The sequence below is a fragment of the Ambystoma mexicanum genome, chromosome 5q (assembly GCF_040938575.1).
Source record: "Ambystoma mexicanum isolate Mex_15411 chromosome 5q, UKY_AmexF1_1, whole genome shotgun sequence".
Lineage (NCBI taxonomy): Eukaryota > Metazoa > Chordata > Amphibia > Caudata > Ambystomatidae > Ambystoma > Ambystoma mexicanum.
In genome coordinates this window covers 62,643,094-62,667,432 of record NC_090933.1, presented here as the reverse complement: position 1 = coordinate 62,667,432, position 24,339 = coordinate 62,643,094, and the positions used below count along the sequence as shown (strand labels likewise).

Here is a 24,339-nt window from a genome sequence, read left to right as displayed (position 1 = left end):
ATGCATGCCTTTTTCAATTAATAGCTACAACTTGTCATGATGGGATGGCGGTTGGAGGTCTGAAAAAGCCATTAACTATTCAATTAAGTGTTGAGGTGGCAGTTGGTGTGTTCGGGAAGCTACCCTGTGCAGGCCGTTTCAATTGACTTCAGAACTTAACTGTAAAGTATAAATACAGTCAAGTAGTGATGCTGTTATTACTGGTGGATGTCACTAGAGATTGCAGTTTTGTTTTGAGATTGCAGGTGTTGCCTATCTTGCCACCACTTCCTTCGCCCCAAATAAAAAAAGGAACATAAACCTTGCTTTCCACAGCTAGACGTGTTGGCTATAAAGCCAATGGGCAATGAATGCAGTGATGCTACAGGTAATGTGAAAATCATAATTCGCAGCTGTCAGGTCAGGGCGGGGGAATAGCGTTTTCTCTGCCTCAATAAGGGAGGTAAGCCAGAGGGGCTGGAGGCCAAGTACCCTTCTTGTGTTAGGCCTCTAAAAGGGAGGTATCCCCATTCAAGTTGTATACACATAATTTGTTCTTCCTTCACCATTGTAATATTCATTCTTCTTTATTCCCCCTCGCCCCTTTCCCTGCTGCAGCCTCCCATGTTGTGCTTTCTGGAACTCCCCTTTGCCGAAAGGAGTCTTAAACGTGGGGTATTTACCAGCATTGCCGTTCGAGTGGGGACCTCGAGGGAGAGCGCTTTGCAGGGTCTCAATAAAAGCATTTTCTATTTGTTGCCTTGTTTGTCAAGTGGATGCCTCATCCACCCCATGTATAATGCTAATCCATGTCGATGATGCAGGAGCAAGGAGTCCTTCGCCACATTACATTGTAGCTGGGTAATTATTAACCAGGGGGATGGATGGCACCTCTGCAGTCAGACCTCAAAGACCACTCTCGCCGATCAGATGTCCTCTTTGGAGTATTATTATTATTTGAAGATTTGTAGAGCGCAAACTAAGGCCAGGAGGCATCTAGGCGCTAAGAAAAACGAGCAATAGCCCAGGACAAATCGTTGCTTCATAATCTGACAGAGGTGAATTTGAAACAGATGGGTTATATCCAGTGCTTAATTTGTAAAAAATGAAGTGCCGGGGCCCAAAAAATCTTGGCCCCATAATGCCGGGCCCGGGGTAGGCAGGTGTCTCCCGCCCTGCGCCGGCCAAGGCCAGTTCAGTGCTAGACATTGCGGAAAAGTGGCATCGGGGCCTACTAAGAAACTCGTGCATATTTTAGAAGACATTGCGGAAAAGCGGCATCGGGGCCTACTAAGAAACTCGTGCATATCTTAGAAGACATTACGGAAAAGCAGCATGGGGCCTACTAAGAAACTTGTGCATGTCTTAGAAGACATTGATGAAAAGCGGCATGGGTGCCAAGCAGTCCAGATGAAGCAGCTGGGCAAATCACAGGGGCTGCTCACATCTTTTTTTTACCTCAATTGCATCATCCTGCAAGAATCTGTGGAGGAATTACTCATGTCTTAAACCCCAACGCCCTCAAAGAGCAGTGCAAGTGCACCTTAAACTGTCTTCTTCTCCAGATACTTGACGGTCATACCCACAGTCAACCCTATATCATATCTCGCTCCCCTTAACACCCTGCCCATCTGCCATGCCTATTTCCTGGTCCCAGCTGCTGGCACAATGACAGCACCCCCATGACTGTATCCCCCACACCATTTCCTCCTGTGCAATGGAAATGGATGTGTCGATTTCCCTTCAAGAACCATTACCCAGTAGAGGACAAACGAGTAACTGTTGGCACCTGCAAACACTCTCTCCTGTTAGGACAATCCACTTTCGGTTCAAGCATTTGTTCAGTCTAACAGCAACAACATTTCTGATTGGCTTCACAGCACGCCATCCCTGCCTCTTAATCTAAGGACCACTGATTTGTCCTTTGCCTACTTTAGCATCTTGGGTGATACCCGGCCAAGTCCCAGCATTGTAAGTACAGGATACATTGGTTCTTGGGGAAATAATGGCATAACACCCACACCGGCTCTCACTGCCATTAGCCGCACTTCCCCCAATATGAGAATGCTCCACCTCACCAATGACCACAGCCTCCATCCAACAAACGCACACATTTGCCATGAGACTGGCGATTGTACAATGTGACAATGTAATGCGTTTTATGTAACGCGAAAGGCATGTTATGAAAATACAATGTTATAATGCATGAAGCAGTTGCGCATTTGCAAAATGAACAGGCGCTGTAGCTAAACTCTGAGGTATGGTGTTATCCACTTTACAAGCAGCTCAATAAATGTGCTTTCACCGAAAGCTCAACTGTATTTTTCCACAACCTAGCGTGTGCCTTTGGGTTGTGGTGTTGGAATCAAGGGTTTAATTCTGGGGGAGCTACTGGGCAGAGGGCTTGGCAAAAGGGGCAATTTCAAGCTGGCGTACTGTGTACTCCAGTGGCACCAAGTACTTAAGTGCTCCTTGACCACTCGCTGTGGGGCCATCTGCACGAAACTCCCTTTATTTAAAATAGGACGTCCTTATATATTGCCCGCTGTGCCCCATGCTTGCATAGCTTCTTGCAGCTGCATTCGCCGTTGTTATTGGCTGCCTTAGTCTGAATTGTGGGCCGGGTTCCTGCTGTTGCTTGGGAGCCATCCCTTTTATTTGGGCGAGCACTTCCTTGGTGTTGGGAGTCCCCAAAACCCATCACCATTGTCGCCAGCTTGAGTAGGCGCCTTAATCTGCGGGCTCTCTCCTGCAAGTGTGTGTGTGTATGTGTGCTCTTAGCATGTGGGGGCCGAAGCTCTCTAGTCAGAACTCTCCAGGATTTAAGTGCTGAGCTGGACCTCGCCATGCTGAGGGCAATTCTCTGTGGTGGACACATGGCAATCAATGGGTGTCTGTTGTAGTCCCAGCTTTCTTTTTTAATTTATTTTCTGTTTTACTGTGATTCTAGTTTGAAACCTTACCGATATTTTATACATATATATTTAAAACAAATGTATAGACAACCAATACAAACACACATACATTTCATCACACACAAGACACGCTTCCACCTTCTATGCCAGCCTTCTACAATGCTAGGTACTCGTTTGGCGTGAAGTCAGGCAGGTGTGTGTGGCCAAAAGGAGTGCATGTAGTAATAACACAGATATGATATCTCCAGGCAGTTTTCTGTAGTTTCCAAAATCTACCCCTCCCCCTTCCATCACTCGCTGAGTTGTCTACCCTCCTCCCTCGTGCACACTCCGCACCAGCCCCCCTTTTCCAGTGCCCTTTTCCTTGAAGACCCCCACCGCTTCTTCAGCCACAAGAAAGTTTGAACAGTTTGAAAAACTTTATGCCTTTGTTACTCCCTCAGACCAATAATGGGAGACATGCCCTCCCTACCCCCACTCAGAGCAGACCTTTCCCCTTCCCTACTATCTGCTGCCACCTACAACAGGATGGAGAACAGAGGAGGAAGATGAAAGCGGTACAGAGTAGCAGAGGCTAACAGTGGAAATGGGAGACAACTGAGACCCAGGATCGAATGGAGGGGGGATCAGGAACTGGGTCAAAGCAGGCACAGAGGAAACCAACTGGATATAATCGGCAGAGCACAGATCGATTTAGGAGACATCCCTCACGTCACACACTTACTTACCCTTGCTTGAAGCTGCGGCTGCCTTTGGTGACGGGAAATGGTGCCGGCCGTGGTCTCTGCATGTCTGGGAATTTGAAGGGGCCAGTGGCCAAGAAACTCCTCCAAACGACCCCTCAAGTGCTGAGGCCTGAGGGCCCGGCAGCAAGGCAAGCAACTGGGCCACGGATTAACTCGAGTCACGAGATGACGTTTCGGCCTCCACCACACCCTTACAACTCTGGTGTGAAGGTGGCGGTGTGCCAACCCCCACACGACACGTGACTATTTGATTGGCGGGCAAACATGCAGCCAATGAAAAGTGTACTTTCTGTGTTACTATTCAGAATGTATCAAATACTGCATAGTAACACAGAATGTTCATTTTCATTGGCTATTATCTTTAACTGCGCTGCTGTAGAGAGGCAGGCGGCAGGGGCTGGGCTTGGGCCTGCAAGCAGACGAGCACTGAGCCCGAGATAAATTATCCAACAGAAATGAGTCAACAAACTTCAAACATTTCTGTTGGATAATGCTTAAAGTTAAAATAGATTACACACTACACGTCTTGCGCAGATGTGACGGTGCCCAAAAAAGAGTGCCGTTGTTGGCCACCACCAAACACTGGCACAAATTAAGCACTCGTTATATCCCTGAAGTTAGGTTGCTGGGATGTATAACCTGCACCTCTGCCATTTTCATGGTCTCCCTAACTGAGGGTGCATTAGGTTAGTGGGGAGAGAACGTGCAAAGTATCTTTGCTATTCTGTTGATATGTATACCGAACTGCCCTGAGCTCTGCATACAATTCTGTTTGTGTCGATGATCCAGATTGGAACCTAGTTGGTCAGTGGTGGTAGGATCTTTTGGCTGGGGCTGCTGTATAGAAGTTGCTTGTAAAGGGGTAGTATTTTGATGTTTGACTTCTATTGGGAGGAACATTAAATTGCTGTATGTGGCTTAGTTGGTCAGTGAATATTATGTTTTGGGCATATAAATTGCCTCTTAAAAGGGTAGGTTAACACAAATTATGTTTATACTTCTGGTAGAAGTATAGTAGCATGGTACACATCGGGGGACGTTTAGGGTCCCAAATTACGATGGGAGAACTTGGCAAGACTAATGTGGGACTAGACGGTGCACATCACAGTATAACTTGAGTTGCAGAGGATGAAGGGGCCCCATGCTTCAGAAGTCACATTATCATTAACTGATTGTGGAGGTGAAATGAAACGAAATTGACATTTCCTGGTTGCCTGGCCACAAGCTCGCCGGAAGAGCATATAAAGTATGGAATGCAGGTTCTTGTGTGCGAAGTTCAGAGTATAATTGCTTGGTGGTGCTTGTTTAGTTAACTGTGTTGATTAAGTGTTTTCCCAAACATAAAGGGGCCCTGGTTTTAGTGAACTTCCTTTGGTAGGAAGTTCCATAGTGTTGGCGAAAGCTATTTCTCTGTGACTTTCTTACCTAGCGCTCGGTTTTGGAGTACGTTTTAGCTGGATCTGGTTGGTTTGGCATGCTCTTTCCTTGCAAGAATTAAGCACCACAATCTTACGGGCCCTAGCACACTAGAAATGTTGGGGCTTGTTTGTCTGACAGTTCAAAACTTAAACTTTCGGGGGTTGTGGGGAAGGAGCTGTTTTCGACATCCTTCATTTTTCCATTATGGGAAAAAGGTGCATCCTTTGAACACTCAATGAAGAAAATTGTGTCAAATAAGGAATAAGTTGCTAGCAAATTGGTACAGTAGTTTTGTTAAATTTGATGGAGAAGGTGTGCCTTTGGGCCAAAACACCATTCCACATCTATGGTGCACTGAAACGCAGAGCTTTTTCAGAAATAAAAATGCACTCTGCGCGATATTCCAGTGGAAAAAAAATTGGCTCAAAATGACATTACGAGCAGGTAAAGGAGTAGTTTCGCATAAGGGTAGTGGTGGGGCGGGGAATAAATAACCAAATGGTTAGGTGTCCCTTTTGGAAAATGTGATAGTGGGAGAAGAGCAGGAGGGATATATGCGGGCGGGTGGAAGGTGCACACAGGATAGCAGCTGTGGGAACTCTTTTTTTTTTTTATTTTTTTTTTTCTCTGTAAAAAAAAAATTAAGCATTTTTCTATCGGCGCAGTAATAGGCAAATGCTGCATTACCTCGGGAACAGAATACCATTACAATGCAAGGCAATGAACTGATCAATGCTCTTCTGCTGGACCTTTTTTGGGTGTGGGGAGGTGCGATAAGGGTGGGGACATCGGCCACCTTCAATGGCCCAGGACCTTTTTGCCTATCTGTTGGATTGCTGACAGTTGCGGGGTCTAGTTATTTCTTAGTGAGAAGGATACAGGCTACTGCTGTATGTCATGGCCAGTCTCTTTTCTTAATTGCTCCAACGTAAAACGTGCCCAATACCAGCGTTAGCCAGTGGATCAGCTTATTTACAAGGCAGGGATATCCGTTGCAATCTTTTATTACAATTGTTGCACAATGGTTGCCACCTACGGCTATAGTCGGTAGATGCTGGAGAAGATGTAGCATAACCAATCCCTTGAAATCCAGTATAAAAAACTCTAAGTAATTGCTATAAATCCCATGAAATTCAGTGCATGTGAGATGAGAAGGGACGAACACTTTAAATGAGTCCACCCCCATTGTATCGTGAGCTCATCCATGCGATTGATTACAAGGCATGAATTTGTTTTGCAAAATGTATTAGGAGATTCAGCACTTGTCCCAGTTTCTAACTAACTGGGCGCTCCTGGACTCCTCACCCCCTCCCCCCCCTACTATCTGTGCACTTGCACAATCTGAACGTACCATTCCTTGATCATATATCTTCCATGTGTCCCCTATTTGTATGGTGGCGTCTCAACTGCAGAATCGTCATCCAACCTGTTTGCTGTTATCTACAGTGTTGTATTCTATGTACTTACTCTGCCCTGCAGACTTGTATTGTTGAGAAATTCATGGGCTCTGAATTAGTTTTTCTTCCCCCACCCCCCTTGTTCCATCGCTCCTTGAGCGATTTGAAACGCCTACCTTGTGTATAGCTGCCATACAAATAAACATTGCCATAAAAAAAAAAGATTTTGATTAGCATTCTAATGTATATGATTAGGACATTTGTACAGCCTACCTTCGTTCAGGGCTGGAGCAAGCATGTTTCCCCTTTGCGGCAGCACATGGTCTAGGGAACTCGCAGCCTTGTCTTGAACTAGAGCTATGATGAGGGGGTGCCTTTGTTAGATTTGTTACTGAACAAGTCTACCCTAGCAAATTCAGCAAGGCCTTCTTTTAGACCTCGCAAAAGTTAACACACACTGTGCTTAAATGGGAAGCTGCTCATTAGTGATGGCTCATTGGAGTAACCATTGCTTCTTTTAAGTATACATTTTCCTTTTCCTTCAAATAATATATAATTGCAAGTAGCATAAGGTTGTCAATGACCAGAAGAAGGTGACGTTATCGTACAGTACCTTTTTTTTGTGTGCAAGTCTTGAACGTAGGTTACAAACTCGGATATATTTCTATTTTTTTAATTTTTTTAGCCTCATTACTTTGCGTTCTGGTTATTTTAGTTTTCAAGAATGGGAGAGGAAAGCTACAGCCATGCTTTCTGTTCCCAACATACTTCTATATGGATTTATATATTTTTTAGGCTTGCTTATTATGATTTGTACATTTCAAGTACTTCCCACAAAAAGTAGTATTTCTGAAAACGAAACATATTTCTACCAATTAGAGCTGGGATGATATGTGGTTGAGTGGCAACGATGCAGACCGATTTCGAGATCACAGCTTCAAAATGAAGTGTGCTATCATGAGCAAATTGCTATTTTGACTTTGTGCTACCTGCCAAAATTAGCAGTGCTCTTAATCCATTTTAGACATGTCGCACTATACAAAAAATACTCCTGGTACTGCGTCATATATAATGGTGCAACTTGATATACTGCTCATCACAAACCTATTTATCATTTGAGTAACATGTGGTAACTTATTAGAGACCAACTCTTAATATAGGTATGTACTACACAAGTCGGTAAGGTGGCTGGGCAGACAGGCTTATTTTAGGAGGGAGTTATGTGAGCTATAGTGCAGTACACAGAAATAGGTACGTACATAGACCCGGGAAAACACTTAATCACAAGTTATATTAAAATATATTTATATATACACAAGGCATTCAATTCTAAAATGTATCAACTAACAATATTGAATATGGAAATAAGTTATACATGGAACAATAATGCTGGTGAGTAACACCTGTTTATACTTTTCATATCCATTACACAGTGACCTCAGAAAGCACTAGACGTATCCTCTGCCACAAGCCATTTCAGTTGGTCAGTTGTAACAAAGTTTAGGAGTGGGAAAAGGAGTTAAACTGTAACCCAAGCAATCCCTCCTCCCCAATGCTGAACCCACAAACAGGAAAAGGTATGTAAGATAACTTACCATTCTTGTGAACTGTAGTTCTCACGAAAATGTATTTAAACGTACTGAGAAGTCCATGGGACTCCTCAGTGACATTGCACGGAGGGTGTTGGGTGTCACCAAGCAAAATAAAAAAGTTGCCTGTATTCTCTTATGGAAGTTACCAACTCCATAAAACTGAGCATAATAAACCCAGTCAGAGAAAAAGAATGTGTGCAGTAAAAAGTTCCACTCACTCGGGAGTTTAAAATCAAAAAGGTCCATACTATAGTAAAAGTGCTGTCAATCTCACAGGTTAATGAGAATTGGCACAGAAACTGAAATGTCTCCATAACAATCACTTACACTGGTGTCGGTACATATGCAGAATAGAAGAGCAATCATGTCTTGTCGCTTGGAGGCGCACAAATGATATACTTGAACCGACTTTCAATGAATGGCAAACTTCCCATTTGGATTAGAGGTCAGATGTGAACATGAAGTTTCAAACTTCGAGCATGTACATACAATCAAACTACAAGTTAGACTTTTTAAATGTGACTGTCTGTAAAATCTGGCAACGCAGAGTTAACCATAATCTTAGATTTTGATGCCTTCAATTATTTAAGAAGATGCGGAAATGTAGCATGTGCAATCACTGCAGCTTCACACACCAGAGCGGCCTTTCCCATGCATGAGCAATGCAGACATTTGCATGCTTTCACATGCATGCTCACCATAGGGTTTTTTAAAAATGTATTTTTAACGTGCTGGTACAGTAGCCAGTTGCATCCAGGGAGGGATACTGTTGTCTGAGCGTACATTTTGGTCATCGCCCATGGTGGTGGAATTGGAAGTAAAGAAGGAAGAGGAGAGGTGCGAGGAATGCGAGGTGCGAGATGGACAAGCAACTGAGAAGAGAGATGGGGAAATAAACAAAAGGGAGAGGGAAGTTCTATAAGTCGCAGGGATAAAGGAAATGGTAAAACACACGGAGAAGGGGTAGTAAATCAAGAAATGGAAAAAACGTGAGCAAAGAAGTAAGGGGAAATCTGGGGTACAGTATGTGTGTGTGTGTGTTATATATTTTTGTCATTGAAGGAATGCGCCTTGGGGGTCGGCCTACACCCTGACTTTCTGCTTTCCTCTTTGTGTTTTCCAGGAGCTTTACCTAGGATTACAATTGTCCTCTTATCTGAAATGTCGCGGTTTTCTGCGACATTATTTGCAAAATTAAAAGCAATACATTATTTTTGCATTGTGGTGCATTACCACTTGTTGTATGCCTTGGATTACTGCAGAGATAAACAATTACATGTTGCGATAAATGGAATTGTCATAACTGAACACATTGTCTTGATGTATTAGTTTGTGTCTCGCGACACATCACACAATTTCTTATTTGCCAGGAATCCATTATCCGTAGCCATTGGCGAATGCACATTTTTAGGTTCGCTTTAAGGAAAGCATTTGTACAGATTGTGTGAACCTGACATCTTAATGAAGTGGGCCATAACAATAACTTGTTCTTTGATTTGAAGGCTGCATGGTCTTCGCTACATTGCCCTTGGTACACGTGGGCGGTTAATGGAGATTTTCGTAATGTGTTCCATGCCACTGAACGCATGTTGGCACATGAGTTCGGGCCTAAAACAAATTGTATCCTAAGTAGCATCTTTACAGGTTCTGGCCCTAGAGTGAGAGTTTGGAGCACTAACAAAAATACTCACCATGAGCATCTGGTTCACTGCTGTAAAAACAAGTGACTGCAGGAGAGGGTACTTACTCTGTCAAGGACCTTGCCCTAGTGCAAGCAATCTGTATGGTAGAGCCGTCTGCAGCATATACTAGGGCCATGGAGGTAGTGATGCGCATGTCCTGCTAAAGTTGAAAAAGGAGTCAGTTGGCCCCAGGAGTCACAAGAGAATGATGTCCTATCATGTGGCGTTCTCATAGGGAAGGTTGAAAGGAAAAGATGTGCTTGCTTTGGGACTAATTGTGCCAGCCGGGGTTAAATGGCCTCACGTCCACAAGGTTACACCATGGCGACGGTTTGTTGGAAGGAGGCCCTTTGGCACATATTTGATAAAGTGGTTCCAAACACATTCGATTAGTCAAAGTCCAGTTAGTGAGGGACACAATGAGTGATTTGATTGTCACTGTAGATGGAGAAGATGTGGAGATCCATGCTAACATGCATCGCTGGAAAAGTGTTGGGAATGATGGTGGCTTTTGATTCCCATTACACTTTTGTCAGTGTTGATTTCTGGATATGCTTTGGACAGCATCAAACCCTGAGCCTATGTAGTGGGGCAAATTGACATGGTGTCTGCGGGAAAAAAAATAATCTAAGGCAATTGTATATAATGCACTTGGTAGCATCAAACCATTGTGCACTAAATACAGAATGGGTGCTGCCAAAAGACTACGTGTTCAACTGGAGCCTAGAGCGCTGAAGGTGACGCATGTAGCGGATGCCTAGAATGTTTCAGTGATTCCATAGGGAAGCATTCAAAGAGATCCCCTGAGTGGTACATACCATAATAAGGGTGGCACTCATTTTATAAGGCCCATTGAAAGATGAATTGGACACATTATGCACCTGTGATACTGGGAGGGTGCAATCCGCAGTGGGTGAAGCCTACAGTCAATACGTGGAAGGAGAGCTCCTGCTCAATATATCTCATGGAAGGTTGGTAAGCGTCCTTTATGGCAGTTGGCAAAACGGCATTCAGATGTCCACAGAACAGGACGACGTGCTGATCCTAATGTTATCTGAATACTGAACCGCAACCCCTTCCCTTGCATACATTGCTTTTATATCTTCACATAATGTGGTCTTTTATGGAGGGGGAATACCAAACAACTTTTGAAGGGCTCGGTATACAGTGTACCATGGTACATCCAACCTGTTCTACATGGTTCTTCTCATAATACATTATGTACACATCAAATTACCCGCTCACGCCGGGGTGAAGGCATTTTACAATATGGAGCACACCTGTTTAGATGCTTTTTTTTTTAGCAAGTCAGCAGATTCTGTTGTAACTAGTTCTGACAGGTCTTGGGTAGTACAAATAACCTATTTTATACAGACGCAGACCTGGTTTCACATAATAATCTGCTTGATTTTAGAATATAGTGAGGCGCAGAGGAGTGTGTAGCAACCCTGACACTAGGTTGTAGTTATCCAGAACAGAAAAAATCGGTGTCCACTGTCTGGAACACTTGCCACCCCTGCACACTCAATGTGTGTCTGAACAAACTAGCTTTTTAAGCAATTTAACAAAATAATAATAGTTTACAAACACTTTTGGGTGCGTGAGATTCACACATGTAATTCGTATATACACATTTTCAGAATCTAATTAGAAATATTTGTATCTAGAAGCATAGGACATAATCAGTTGTCTGCAATATTTCAATCATATTGTGCAATACAGAAGTCCATATATGTTCAAATATCTAAAACCGTGAGCTCTGCGCGTTTCAGTAGATAATTCCCTTCATCAGGAGCATTATTTCATGTGAACTTCATCTTTCATATTGCATTTTCAAGTTTGTCTCCATAAATCTTTGACAAGGTGTGAAACAAATTGTGAACAGTGTGTATTGGTTATTGTACTATTGATGATGACTCTCTATATTGTAAACTGAACAGTTAATCTCTCATGTGTTCCCTCTGGACGTCCCTCAGTTTGGGTATGGTGGAATCTCTTGGTTGGGAGTGTGAGGCAGAAGCTGGTCACTAGTGTTTTCCTGGGGTTTCGTATCCTAGGGTAAAGCTGAGCAAAAAAAGGGTTCTATTGTATCCCTTCAGACATGTTGAAGCGATACGGATTTCCAGGCGAGGCTTCAATGGTAGTACAATCTCCTAGCAGGTTCACCCATGCGCTAGGTGTGATCTAGTAGCTCTTTAGCTGTTATGGTGACTGGTTAGCAATGTCAATATTTTTCTCAGTATTCATATCGGTTGAGGCAGAAAATTATTTTTCAAATTAAAAATCCTTCCAATCATGGGGGCAGAAATCTCAGGCTGGGGTCTTTCCTTACCAACTGGGTAATGAATATTGTTGTACAAGGCTGGAGTTCGCCCTACTCTTTCTAAAGTAAAATTAGTGATGTTCAGAATTTTGTTTAAGAAGCTCTGAACCAGTGCTTTGCTCTGTAGTTTTTGTGCCACCAGGAGCAGCACCATGTCTGGGTGTACCCCCATAGTAAGGTTAGTCTTGTGAATTGGTAAATAACAGAAAACTTGCCCCTTGGACCAGGAGCACTAAGATCAGCTGCACACCGGCAGACCAGCACAAACGCTCCAGACCTGACGTGCCGACAACAAAAATAAAAAGCCCAGTGCTTGCTGGGAAACATCGTTTTTTTAAAACTACAGATTGATCACAGCGTGAAATGGTGCTAGAAACACTGCAATCTGTTCTAATTCTCCCTTTTGAATCAAGCACAATGTCTAATATAGTAATTTCAGATTAAGGTCTATTTATAGAGCATAGGAGTCTGAAACACCCCACAACAAGAATAACAGTGGTGCTCTTGTACGTCTAGAGCATGGTCTACTTGCCAGTAGAGAACAATTGGGACTTTATTTGTGTTCCTCCAGCAGTCAGGGCCAATAGTTATTCAGGCATTCAATAACGTGCCTACACCAGTTAAACCAAGTCTTCAGTTTGGAAATTGTCTAATTGCCGGATATGAAGTACTGCACAATTGGATCGACTTGTACTCTTACAGTAGTCAAATGCACAACGTTATCCTACGAGTTCAATAACTTTCAGTCATGCAATTGTACAACACCCCATATGTAGTTATTAGTTCAAATTGATTTTAATAATGCGCAGTTTCAAGTAGTTCTACCAAAACATGCACTCGAGCTTAACACACTCATACCAATTAATTATCTGTCGTAACAGTTGCTATTGCTGCTTATTGATGTAGAAAGTTTCATGCAGAGCCTATTATTGATACTCTGTAATCAAAGCCATGGCACTCTACTAGCCATTGGGAAAGATGAGCGTCTCCTGGAGCATGGCTCAAAGTTTGTACTTAACTCTAGCCCTTGGCTAGTGATAACTGAATATTGGCAAGTAAGAAATGGGGTCTTTTATATATTTGTAAAATTGGGGTGACAAGTAACTTCATGTGGGCTAGTACTGTACAACTTTTTTACACCTGCCCCGAGCCTGCTGTAGGGCTCATTTACCAGATTGCAGACTTTTCTAGCAAACCTGCCTACCGCTGAACTTGGATTTTTCTTGCCGTGCTCAACCTGGTCAGATTCGTGGGACAGTGCAAGGTTCTTGCTTGGCTCCTTATTCGTGCTGCTTGTTTACCAGCTTGTCCAATGGATTTGACTTCGTATAATTCCAACTATCTTCTGTTCTACACAGGTCATGGCTATAACGTTTTGCACACTGTGTATCCTGGAAATGTGTGCAGAATATGAAGGCATCCATTTTCCCGCATTCTGTTTCGATGTTGTTGTGCCTATATTGTTAATTTGAGTGCACTTCTTGAATATTGTTCCATGAAACACACTCGTATTGCAGTACTTGTCATCTCCTCACTTGTTTTTCAGAGTACACTGTTTCAAACTGACCAGAATCGATTGAGTACATTAGTTAATACAGTAAACGTTATTGGCATTTTTATTAGACTGGCCATAAAAAGGAGAGACTAGATCTAGACGACAAACCCGGAAATAAAATCAAAATGAAAAACTCAAATAGATTTCATACTGCAAGGACCGTTTGACAGTAAGTAGAATGAGGATGAACAATAACAAGTGTGTTTGGGGGCGGAAATTCCGTGCTGTAATTTTGGAATGTGAGGCTTGATCCAGAGCAGCCAGCATTCCCCTTCTTGGTAGGGGATAATTAGACACTTTTGGACTTGTTTATAGATGCCAAAAACAGTTTTTAGTGTATTGTAGCTGTTTGGGATGGAAACCTGATCAGTCTTGCTTATGGGTAGTATTGTGACTCCTCCACCCCTACCTTCCTCATGTCTCCAAATTTGTTAAAACCGCTGCCTTCATTCTGAGAGCGTGGTTGGCAGTTTTTGGTGAAATCTGAGGAATGGAGTGGAATATTGTTGTACTTCAGCTTAAGTAACATGTTAGGACATGTGGTGTCATTTTAGCTTGTTTAAGAAGAATACTGGGGCTTGTGGAAGCAGCATATTGGCACCCAGGAACCGGACGCTTCCGACCTGCCTCAATACACAACAGGTTTTGCATCTGCCTCTGCCATTCTTTAAATTAAATTGAATGGCAAGCATCAACATGTTTGCGAGAACCCATGCACAGAGGAGAGATGCTTTATGATGAAATGTCATTCGGGACAAACTGCCTGTCTGCACTGTGACAGTACTTAGTTAAAAAAAAATACTTAAGAGCTCCGATTTCTTGTATTGCCGTTTTAAAATGACCCATGAACTGCTTTTTTAAAAAATAAATAACTTGCTCACTTGCCCCCCCCCCCCGCGCACTCACCCGCTCCTTGCATCCAACGGCAATATCCTGTTCTATATATTCATCTCATACTTATCTGTTCTGTACCTTCATATGCTCTGTGCACTCATCTTCTCCATACACCCATCCGCCACTATACTCATCTGCTCTGGGTATCTACACACTTCCCGCACTTCCGTATTCATCCACTATCCACACTCGTGCGCTCTACATACTCATCAGGTTTACGCATTCCTGCGTTCTACTCGCTTCCGTGTTAAGCACTCATTTTCATGCATTCTGTCTATTTCACTAATCTCGTTACTGATTCCGTAAGATTTACTCTTATTAACCATTTCACTGCTTTGATCTACTTTATTCGTTTAATTCTGTTGTCCTTCTAGTTTATATTAGGGGTTGTAGCTGTCAATTTCTTGCATCAGGTAGTTTGTTGGATCGGTGTCATTGAGTTGCTGTTAGTCTGTTTGGGTTATTTTGGTACAGGTTGGTTTTTAGGTGAAGAGGCAGGTTTTCAGCAGTTTGCGGAAAGACGTTAAATCCTCGGTTAGGCGGATGTGGGGTGGGAGTGAGTTCCATAGCGTGGTGGCCAAGGCTGAGAATGATGAGCCGCCTAACCTGACTGAGTTTGTCTGCGGTATGACTAGGGGGCCGGCTGAGCTTGATCTTAGGGTGCGAGGGGGGTGATAGGGTTTTGGTTTGTCTTGAAGATATTGAGGTCCGGTTTTATGCAGTGCTCGATGGGAGATGCATAAGGTTTTGAAAGTCACCCTTTGGGTTACTGGGAGCCAGTGCAGCGTCTTAGGGGCTGGGGAGATGTGGTCTCTTGGGCCGAACGCAAGTAGCAATTTGGCAGCCGCATTTTGTGCCCTTTGGAGTTTATTCAGTTGGTGCGCGTGGACCCCGAAGTATAGGGGGTTTGCGTAGTCCAGGCTTGATATAACGATTGATTGGACTGCAGAGAGTCTGTTGGGAAAGGACAGATATGGAAAGATGTGCCTAAGGGGTTTAAGGTGGTAGTGGCAGGACTTTGAGACGTTGTTGACTTGGTGTGAGAGTGTTGGATCAGAGTCAAGGGTGCATCCAAGATTTTTGACTGAGTTGGAGGGGGTCGGTGAGTTGCCCATGGCGGATGGCCAGGGTAGCGGGTGCGGAAGAAGTTCTAGTTGCCATGATTTCCGTTTTGGAGGGGTTTAACAAGAGGTGGCTTTGCGACACCCAGAGTTCTATGTCAAGGAGGCAGGAGGTCAGGTCAGGAGTTGGGTTTTGAGTTCAGGAGTTTTAGAATTAGTTGGGTGTCGTCGGCGTAGTTGTAGCACAGGATGTTGTGTGAACGAAATTATCGGTGGGAGTGTGATCAAGTAGAGATTGAATAGGAGGGCGGATAGGCATGCTCCTTCTGGGACTCCTGTGTCGACTGGTCTGGCTTGAGAGGTATAGGTGGAGAGTATTGTTATTTGGTACCTATCTTTGAGAATTGAAGCTATCCATTTAAGAGTGGTTCCACGGATTCCTAGGGAGTGGAGGCGGTCTAGGAGGATTGAGGGATTGTGTCGAAGGCAGCGGATAGGTCAAGAAGGATTAGTGCGTCTCATCCCGCGGAGTCTGCTGTCATTTTAAGGTCATCCCAGATTGAGGTTAGGGTGGTTTCAGTTCTGTGACGGGCTCTGAAACCTGATGTGCGGGATCAAGAAGGGATCAAGAAGGTTGTTGGCTTTGACAAAGGCATTTAGTTGGGAGTAGGTGGTTCGGTCAATGAGTTTTGCAAGGAACCTGGTGTTTGAGATGGGGCGGTCGTTTTTGGGCTCGAGAGGGTCGAGCAAAGGTTTTTTAATTAGAGGTCTGACATGAACCGGTTTGAATGCGTCGGGAAAGATACCAGAGGATAAGGAGGCATTTATGATGGATCTTGCGTGTTCTCCTGCGCAGGTGTAAGCAAAGATTTCTTTGAGGGTTGTGGCTGGGCAAGGGTCCAGCGGAGAGCCAGATGGTTTGCGGGCAGATAGAAGTTTGAGAAATTGCTCTGGAGATATATTGGACTAAAGGATTTGAACGTTGGTCGGGTAGTGGTCGCTGCCGATGGACTGGGTGGGATGGGGCGGGGGGGTGGGCTATATTGTCTGGTGGATGTAAGGGCTAGTTTGGTGGCTAGAGTATTTGTTCTTTCGAGAGCTGTGGTGTATGAGGAATATGTGTTGTGACTGGGGATTAAAACCTATTTTGAGATTTTTCATGAGAATTTTGCGTTATAGGTGTTTTGTCACACGTGTTAATGTGCATTGCCAAAATAGAAATATTTTGTTGAATAATTCACTGTATATTTGTTTAATATGGGGGGGTTCTTTTTGTCTGTACTATGTGGGTCTGAGGCAAAACTTAATGAACCCTAAGATTGTTTCTATTTGAGATCAATGAAAGTGTGGGAGCAGCAAGCCTGTCCATTTTTTAAAAAACAGGATAGCCTGTGTATTGAATTTGACAATTTATAAGGTCATGTGAATTTTAAGTCCGTTTTTCTTGAAGTTGTTGCATGAGTGAAATGATGTAAATAAGCCCACTGCAGGTAATTGATTGTACGTGGCTGGAGAATAAATGTTGTGGTACCACTTATAATCCTGGGGACATTTTAATTGTTCCAGGGTTCAAACTAAGGATTTTATTAGAATGTGTTAAAAGCAGCTTGTGGGTATCTCGTATCACCCAGTAAGCAGGAGCTACCTCTGGTAACCAGGAGCATTCTATAGTTTTTGTCCATTTTATATGGCCCATCATGCTTTAGTCTTCTGGATGTGTCCTAAGGTTCATTTATACACATGCCTACATGCAAAAAGTTAAATATGAATATATTTCTATGGGACCAGTTGACCCGTGGAGCCAAATGTAGCTCACTAGTGTCAAGCCAACCAGGCTCAACTTCTGGGTTATAATCGGGAGCTAAATAGCTTCCAGCAATTCAAAACTCCTAGTATGCTGTTTTAGTGCTGTATAAAGAATATATGTTAAATGCTATTTATACCGTGCGCTGTCATCACTGGAGTGGTCCCACGGCATATCTGAAAAGTAAGAGGGTTGGGAAAGTTAATAGGACTGAGCGGGGAAAATGTGCAAGAGAACTGTGATGTGCTATTGCCAGCTTCAGTTCGATTTACGCCGTTTGCTGATTTCTTTTTTCTTTCAGTTCTGTTTGTGCAAGGCTGAGTGGTTTATTTCGTTGTTTCGGTGGATTGCGTGTGGTTTGTTGTGCCATTTAGGTATGGTTGTGTTTTGTTTAGAGAGTGAGGTGTAAACCGAGGATGAGTATTTTAGTGGGTTTGTTAGTTGTGGCTAAATGCAAGATAAGATTATACAAACTATGGGCTAGACGCATGGGGCAACCAGTTTATCGAGAATGAGATGGGATAAGATTAGGTTGGTCAGTTTCGTGGGAGCATTAATGGCTGCACCCCCTGCCCAAACCTCACTTTGCCCTGCTGCTGGTTGATGGCTGCAGGTATCACAGGCTAACACGGGCCAACACAATCTGGAGCTGCTGCCCTATGTCCATCATGTTGCCCTCATCTTTGTGCTATACCTTTTTGGTTTTTAGTAGTGCTCCTACATTGGACTCAGTGTCCACTGGAGTACTCTGTCTTTGTGGTGGTATGTTTCTCTTTGTAACACATGTTCTCATTCAGCTGAGGGATACTGAATGAGCTTTGCAGAGGTGGTATTCGATGCTCCAGCAATCTGTCAAAGGGCCTCAGTTTTGCAAGTCTGTTTACAGGCTGCCTTTAAGACCCTTGAAAGCTTGTGATGCCTAACAAACCTCAAATCATGCAGAGTTCAAAATTGAGATTCGATGAGCAGGAGCTAGAACTAGCTCCTGGGTGTCGGACCTCACCTTGTAGGCAGGAGCTACCGCAGGGGAGATGGAAGCTACCAGAGACGCTCCCTTTAACTTTTTGCCCATTTTGTATAAACCATTGTGTTTAACTGTTTATTAGATGTGTTCAAAATCTTCTTTACTAACATATGCAAATACTCGGGGTTAATGTCACATTTACATATTTGGAAGGTACCGGTTGGCCCTAGGAGTCAAAAGTAGCTTCTGGTAGCTGTTGGTTTCAAGCTAACCATGCTCTACTATGCTAGAAGCAGGAGCTAAATGGCTCCTGGCTCCCCTCCATTTTGAACCCTGTCATGGTAGTGAGCTCTACTGGTATGACCTGTGTCACGGATGTATGATCTCTGTGCCACTGATGCTTTTTGACTGACCAGCTTTTTGATCAGTTGAAACAAACTTTGCACTGTTTATTTTCACCTGCAGATTTCTTCATCACCTGTTTTCCATAGCGTTGACGTTTTCAGTAGTGCAAATTGGGTTTTGTGTGGCTTTGAAAGTATTTGAAGCACGTTTTTGCTATACTCTGAAGTTTCCAAGGGCATTTTCAGTCTGTGGTTTGAAATTTGATCTCCATCAGATCGTTGCTCCTTTTGAGTTTACCAGAACAATGTTCAGAAAGGGAAGGCTCCAAAGCGTGGATGCCATTTATGATCTTTAATGTAGAATAAACCATCTCATCAAACTTTATTTCGATTAGTCAACCATAAAAGTATCTAGATCAAAAGAATACAATTTGAAATATATCAAAATTGACATGTACATGGTCATTAAGATTCCTTAAAATACACAAGAGACCAGAGAAGAGTTCTTTACTGCAAGTGCTTTTTATGAATTGAAAAAAATATGAAGAATAAAACGCAGTGAGAAGAGTCAACCACTCACAGCCTCTTCTAAGTAACATCAATAATCTTTACTGTACTCACAATTGCACTCTAAGCAGCCAGGCTCTATGGATCTAATGGGCCGTTGCTTGAACATGCATTTCTGAGCACTGGCTGAGGAATCTCGCAGCACTGGCCGATTTTTCTAAGCTCTGCCTCTTAATATTGGCAACAAATAAATGTTACTCAGCTTAACAGTCCTGCTACAGAATAGCAGAAAATGCTTAACTGTCTCGTTATCCTCCCTACATAGTGGGCACAAGCTTGTGTAAATCGGTAACCAATTTCAGGTGAAGGTCAGAGAGGATTCCCAAACAAGGGCATATACAGGACCTTTTCATAGGCCGGGAAGAGGCCATGGAGGTATGGTTTGTAACCCAGCTGGAACTTCCAGTTAAGGTATTCAGAACCCATTTTTAAATGTGATGTGTCAACCAGAAGGCATTCATTATTTCTGCCTAACCCTGTCTTTTGAGATTCTTAATCAAGGGGGTGTCTTGCAGTAGTGGGCCTTGACATGGAATGCCCATTTTAAGCTCTTATCACCCACCATGGCTAAGGGGCGTAGTGCTGAGTTCTGATACTTAAAGGCCACGCTGCTTCCACAGTCTCCCCACCCCCTCATATCCCCCTCCCAAAAAAGAGCAGTTCTGGAAAGAATCTGATCACCGACCAGGGTGCCACCCATCTCCAGGAAAACCAGAGCGAGCTCCGGGGGCGTTGGCTGGGAGCAATTTTCAGGAATTTATGTTCATATATACAGAGCTTCTGAATATTACCCCAAAAATTCGGAACCGTATTAGGCCGCCGGAATAGCTTGCTTATGGAATCTATCCAAGGCTGGGGAAACTGCGCTTCTTCCATGCTTCGCATGAAACGCCAGGATTGCGCCACCGATCTTCTCTGTGGCAGACTATTTGTTAATCTGGGCTGCCCAACCACCCGACTCCTTGCATCTCAGCCCTAAATAATCATAAAATTCAACCTGTTTGAAGTAGAGGGCTCAGTGCTCAATGTTCTAAGTTTCACTGATAATGGGACCAATAACAATCACATTACTTTTGAAGACAGTTTTCAGGGGTCTATTAGTTATATGCTCTTCTAAGGAAGACCATGTGGAATAAACTTCAGAGGCTAACCTGTGCCAACCTACAGAGTTCATCATGATTACTTCAATTGGCTCAAAGCTTATATCTTTTGTGTCCCACACCTATTGGATTGCCCTCAATGAGTCATGATGTCTCCAACAAACCTTGTCCATCTCGTCTTCGTAAACCTTATGAAGTGTTTTTTCCCCTCTTATGCAGGACTGGGTCTTTCATTTCATGACTGCATTTCTTGCTGCGTTTTAAGGATCCAGATATACAGTCTAATTTTTTGTTTGAAGTTTTGGAAAGCATCACCTAAATGCAGCTCATTATTTACTGACTGTGGAGTAAAAATAAACAAGTCAGTAAATAATCCAACATTGGCCTGATATCATTTTCATGTAAGAACTTGTTCAAACTATTCCCGGAAAGCACCTTAAGAAAATGTTTATCGACCGTAACATATTATGCAATAGCGTCCATATTAGCATAGGAAATCTGGCACAACCTTCGTCTTGAAGTGGCACATTGACGAATGCTAAGCTCATATTTACCCCAACATCAGAACGTGGACCTCTGAATCTATACCACGTTCGTTACTTAACAACTTTGTAGTGTAATTCGAATGTGCCGTCAAATGACAATTGTGTTGATTCTGTTAGTAAATAGAGAATGCGGACGAATTACACCGGCAAAGCACATTTAGAACGTTTTGTATGTTAAGTAACACCACACCCCCATTTTTCATGTCCGTAATGGTTGCTGATCTCTGGGCCCAATTCCGATGTTGGTGTAAATGTGCCAAGCGGTCATAAATCGGCATGAAGAATTTCACCACTCCACGATTGCACCTTGGTACATCCATGTGCAATTAATTTCTAGTATAGGAGCTCTGTTGGCGATACACCCGTACAGGTATCGGCTACTTTTACTCACTTTAAAAATAGGCAAATGCTCCCAAAGAATTAAAATGTATAGTAAAAATACTTCCTGCAGGAAACGGCCACAGAACCTTGTGCTCCTGCTCGCACCCACACAACTGCATGAATGTTTGAACCAGTAATGCATAGTACCACAGGAAGAAACTAGTATCACTGCCTGATTGTAAGAAGTGAACCTGGATCTTTAATGTGCATGACTAACTAGGTGCAAATAAATAATTAATTTCAGCTACAACCTACATTTACTCACTAATATTCCCATTGGGAAATAGACTTGCATGTTTACCCCTTTTTAAAAAAAAAAAAAAAAATCTCACTACCAACATTAAGAAATTGGGAGTAAAATATTATCTTGAGCACAGCCTTGACTGATATATTCACCTAACAGATTTCACTGCCATGTATGTATCCTATATCGAAATTCCTGTCCCAAACTATACTGTTGCGTTTAATTGAGTGGAGATTTGAACATTTAAAATGTGCAGTTTCCAATTTGAGTTTGCCGTCTATATTACAATGTCATACCGAACATTTGTTATTATTTTTTTGCACTTGCTAATAGAACGTGAACAGGGCAATAACTTTTTTTTTTTTACATTTCTTTTCGTCATGGTCTTCAGTCCTACAGAATGAGCTTCTTTGGTAAAGCGGCCAAGTTTAGAAGCAAGATTGAGTTCCGAAGCAAGATTGAGTCGTTTGGCCGATCTGAAAACAACAAAAATATGCTGTACTGCGAGGTAAGTGTTTTGAAAGGTTTAGCTGTGAAATTTGTATACATTTCAAGTGTTTTGTCTGTACCAAGGATTGTGGGGCGAATGTGAAATCTTACACCAAATGTATAGGTTTTCAGCACTGAATTGTAAGCTGTTGCATTTGAGCAAAACACACACTTAATGGATATGGAATGTCACTTATTAAGCGCAAACGTATGCCTTGAATAAGGCATTGCAGCGCTGAACAAGCGGGAGCAGAGCGACCCAATACTAATAGATGACTGGAAGGGCCCGCCCCCTCCACACCACCAGAAAATACCTAGATCAAGATGGACGCACCCATAAATACTTGGTTCGTTCGGAGCAGTACCTTTGCACAAGGCCCCACTGCGCTCCCCCCCACCCCCTCCCACCAATTCCCAGTGTAGGGTCAGATATCCTTGGAAGGACGAACACAGGACGTGTAACGCCTGCCTCCCCCTAGAGCACGATGAGAAGAGGCGTGCAAACTCCTTCGACCCAAGACCCTTAAGGAGTGCCGTGTAAAGCAGTGGGCTGCGTACAGTATGTCACGTGTGGAGCCCCCCATGCTCCCCACCCCCCCCCCCCCCCCCCCCAGCCGCGCCAACTGAAAGTGACGGGGGTACTTCGGATGACCAAACGTCCAATGCGGATGTTATAGACCATGAGGCAGATGCTTCTAGGTCCTCCACGCCCGTCCCCCGACCCTTCCAGGCTCGACTCTGGTCTTTCTAAAGGGACTACACCCAGTGGCAGGGGCGTACAGGCGCATCACACTAAGCACATAACCCCTACGCCAATTACGACGCCTTAGTCAAAAAAGGCGAAATTTCCATCTGGGCTGCAGAAAACTTTGCCGGTTCCCTCGGATCGTTCAGATCCAAAGCCTTCCCCCGCATCCGCAGCAGTGTATTGCGACTGGGCAATTGAAACAAACCAAGGGCGCTACTCCAAAACGTACACGCGCCGAAGTTCGGGAGCCCGACACTTCAGCGATTTCCATGGCCTCAGTAGGCCCGAAAATTACGGCTAGGCCTCTACCCGGAAAACCGACCGCTAGGCCTTCTAGTGCTGCAGATGGTATTTATACTGCCGACAAATCGGACCTTTGTCTCACGACGATTCGGCGGCTATCCAGAGTAGCATCAGAAGAATCGCAGCAGCGGTGGGCCTTATTCTGGTTCCGCCTAAAGGTTATGGGCCAAGCCGCGGAAAAGATTTCGGCGGATTGGGTTCCCGATTCCGATGAGGCTTGCTTAGATAGTCAAGAGCCTCTCTCCGACACCCTGAGAGGTTCCTTTCGACGCCACAGTGCGGATAACGTCGTCTCTCCTCGCGTAGGTCAGTTTGGGTCCTCTAAATGGACTACAGAAAAATGTTGTATGGATCGGCTGGAGCAGATTATCAGTTCTTCTGATCATCCTCCCCCGAAAAGGGCTCGGGTAGACCCTAACCCCCAAATTCAAGAAGTTCAGTCTCAGGTTTTCTAACAAGACGACGTGGTCCATATGGACACGTAGAGACCTCTATAATGAAGAAGCTTCTTTTCTCAAACTATGAGGAAGATCAACAGGATACGACGGACAAGTGGGAGGAAACCCAGCAGCAAGGTCTAGGCCCTTGGACACAGCAAAATCAGGACACTGATATTTTGTACTTAGACTCTCCTCCGTCCACCCCGGCTTGCCAGCCCTCCCCTGTGGATGACCAAATGGCTTTCAACTCCATGTTGAAGAAAGCAGCCGAATACTTCAAAATTGCCACTCAAGAGGTGGTACCTAAGCAGGATTTCATGGAGGATATTTAAGGAAAAACCTCTGGCGAGTCAATCCATCCCCCCTCCTTAACTCTGTTAAGAGACGGGTAGCTCCCTCATTGGTCTCACCTGCTCAGACACGGGCAGTGAACCCGAGAGTCGAAAAATTATTTCGGCGTTCTCCTTCTGACCCTCTGTATATCAAAGGGCACGCCATCCCAGACTCACTGGCGGTGACTACCACTCGAAAGGGGGTAGGGGTACCCCTTGCCACGGGAGAATCGACACCGGACAAGGATTCTAAAAGGTTGTATGCCCTGGGCAAACGTCACATCAGCAGCTGCATACACCATTCGGGTTGCTAATAATACTACGCTATTATCAAGCTATGATGATGTCCAATGGAACTTGCTGCAGGAGGGCCTCCAGGAGGTTCCTGAACCCGCCAGGACAAAGCTTCTCACCATTGTTTCGGAGGGAAGACTGGTTAACCAGAATGTGGTGAAGAACACCCTGGACACTGCAGAAACAGCAGGCAGGTCTCTTGCACAAGGGACTCTTCTGAA

The 24,339-nt window shown here is 43.9% G+C and overlaps 1 protein-coding gene across 2 annotated transcripts in view; it reads left to right on the top strand.

Annotated features, from left to right (window-relative positions):
• LOC138497211 (uncharacterized) overlaps nt 1-24,339 on the top strand; it is an 835,962-nt gene that overhangs the window by 2,887 nt on the left and 808,736 nt on the right. For both annotated transcript variants that reach the window (XM_069620534.1, XM_069620535.1), the window contains exon 2: nt 21,904-22,020. In XM_069620534.1, coding sequence (XP_069476635.1) covers nt 21,913-22,020 — 108 coding nt within the window. In that variant the 5' untranslated portion in view covers nt 21,904-21,912. The remainder of the gene's footprint in view (nt 1-21,903; nt 22,021-24,339) is intronic.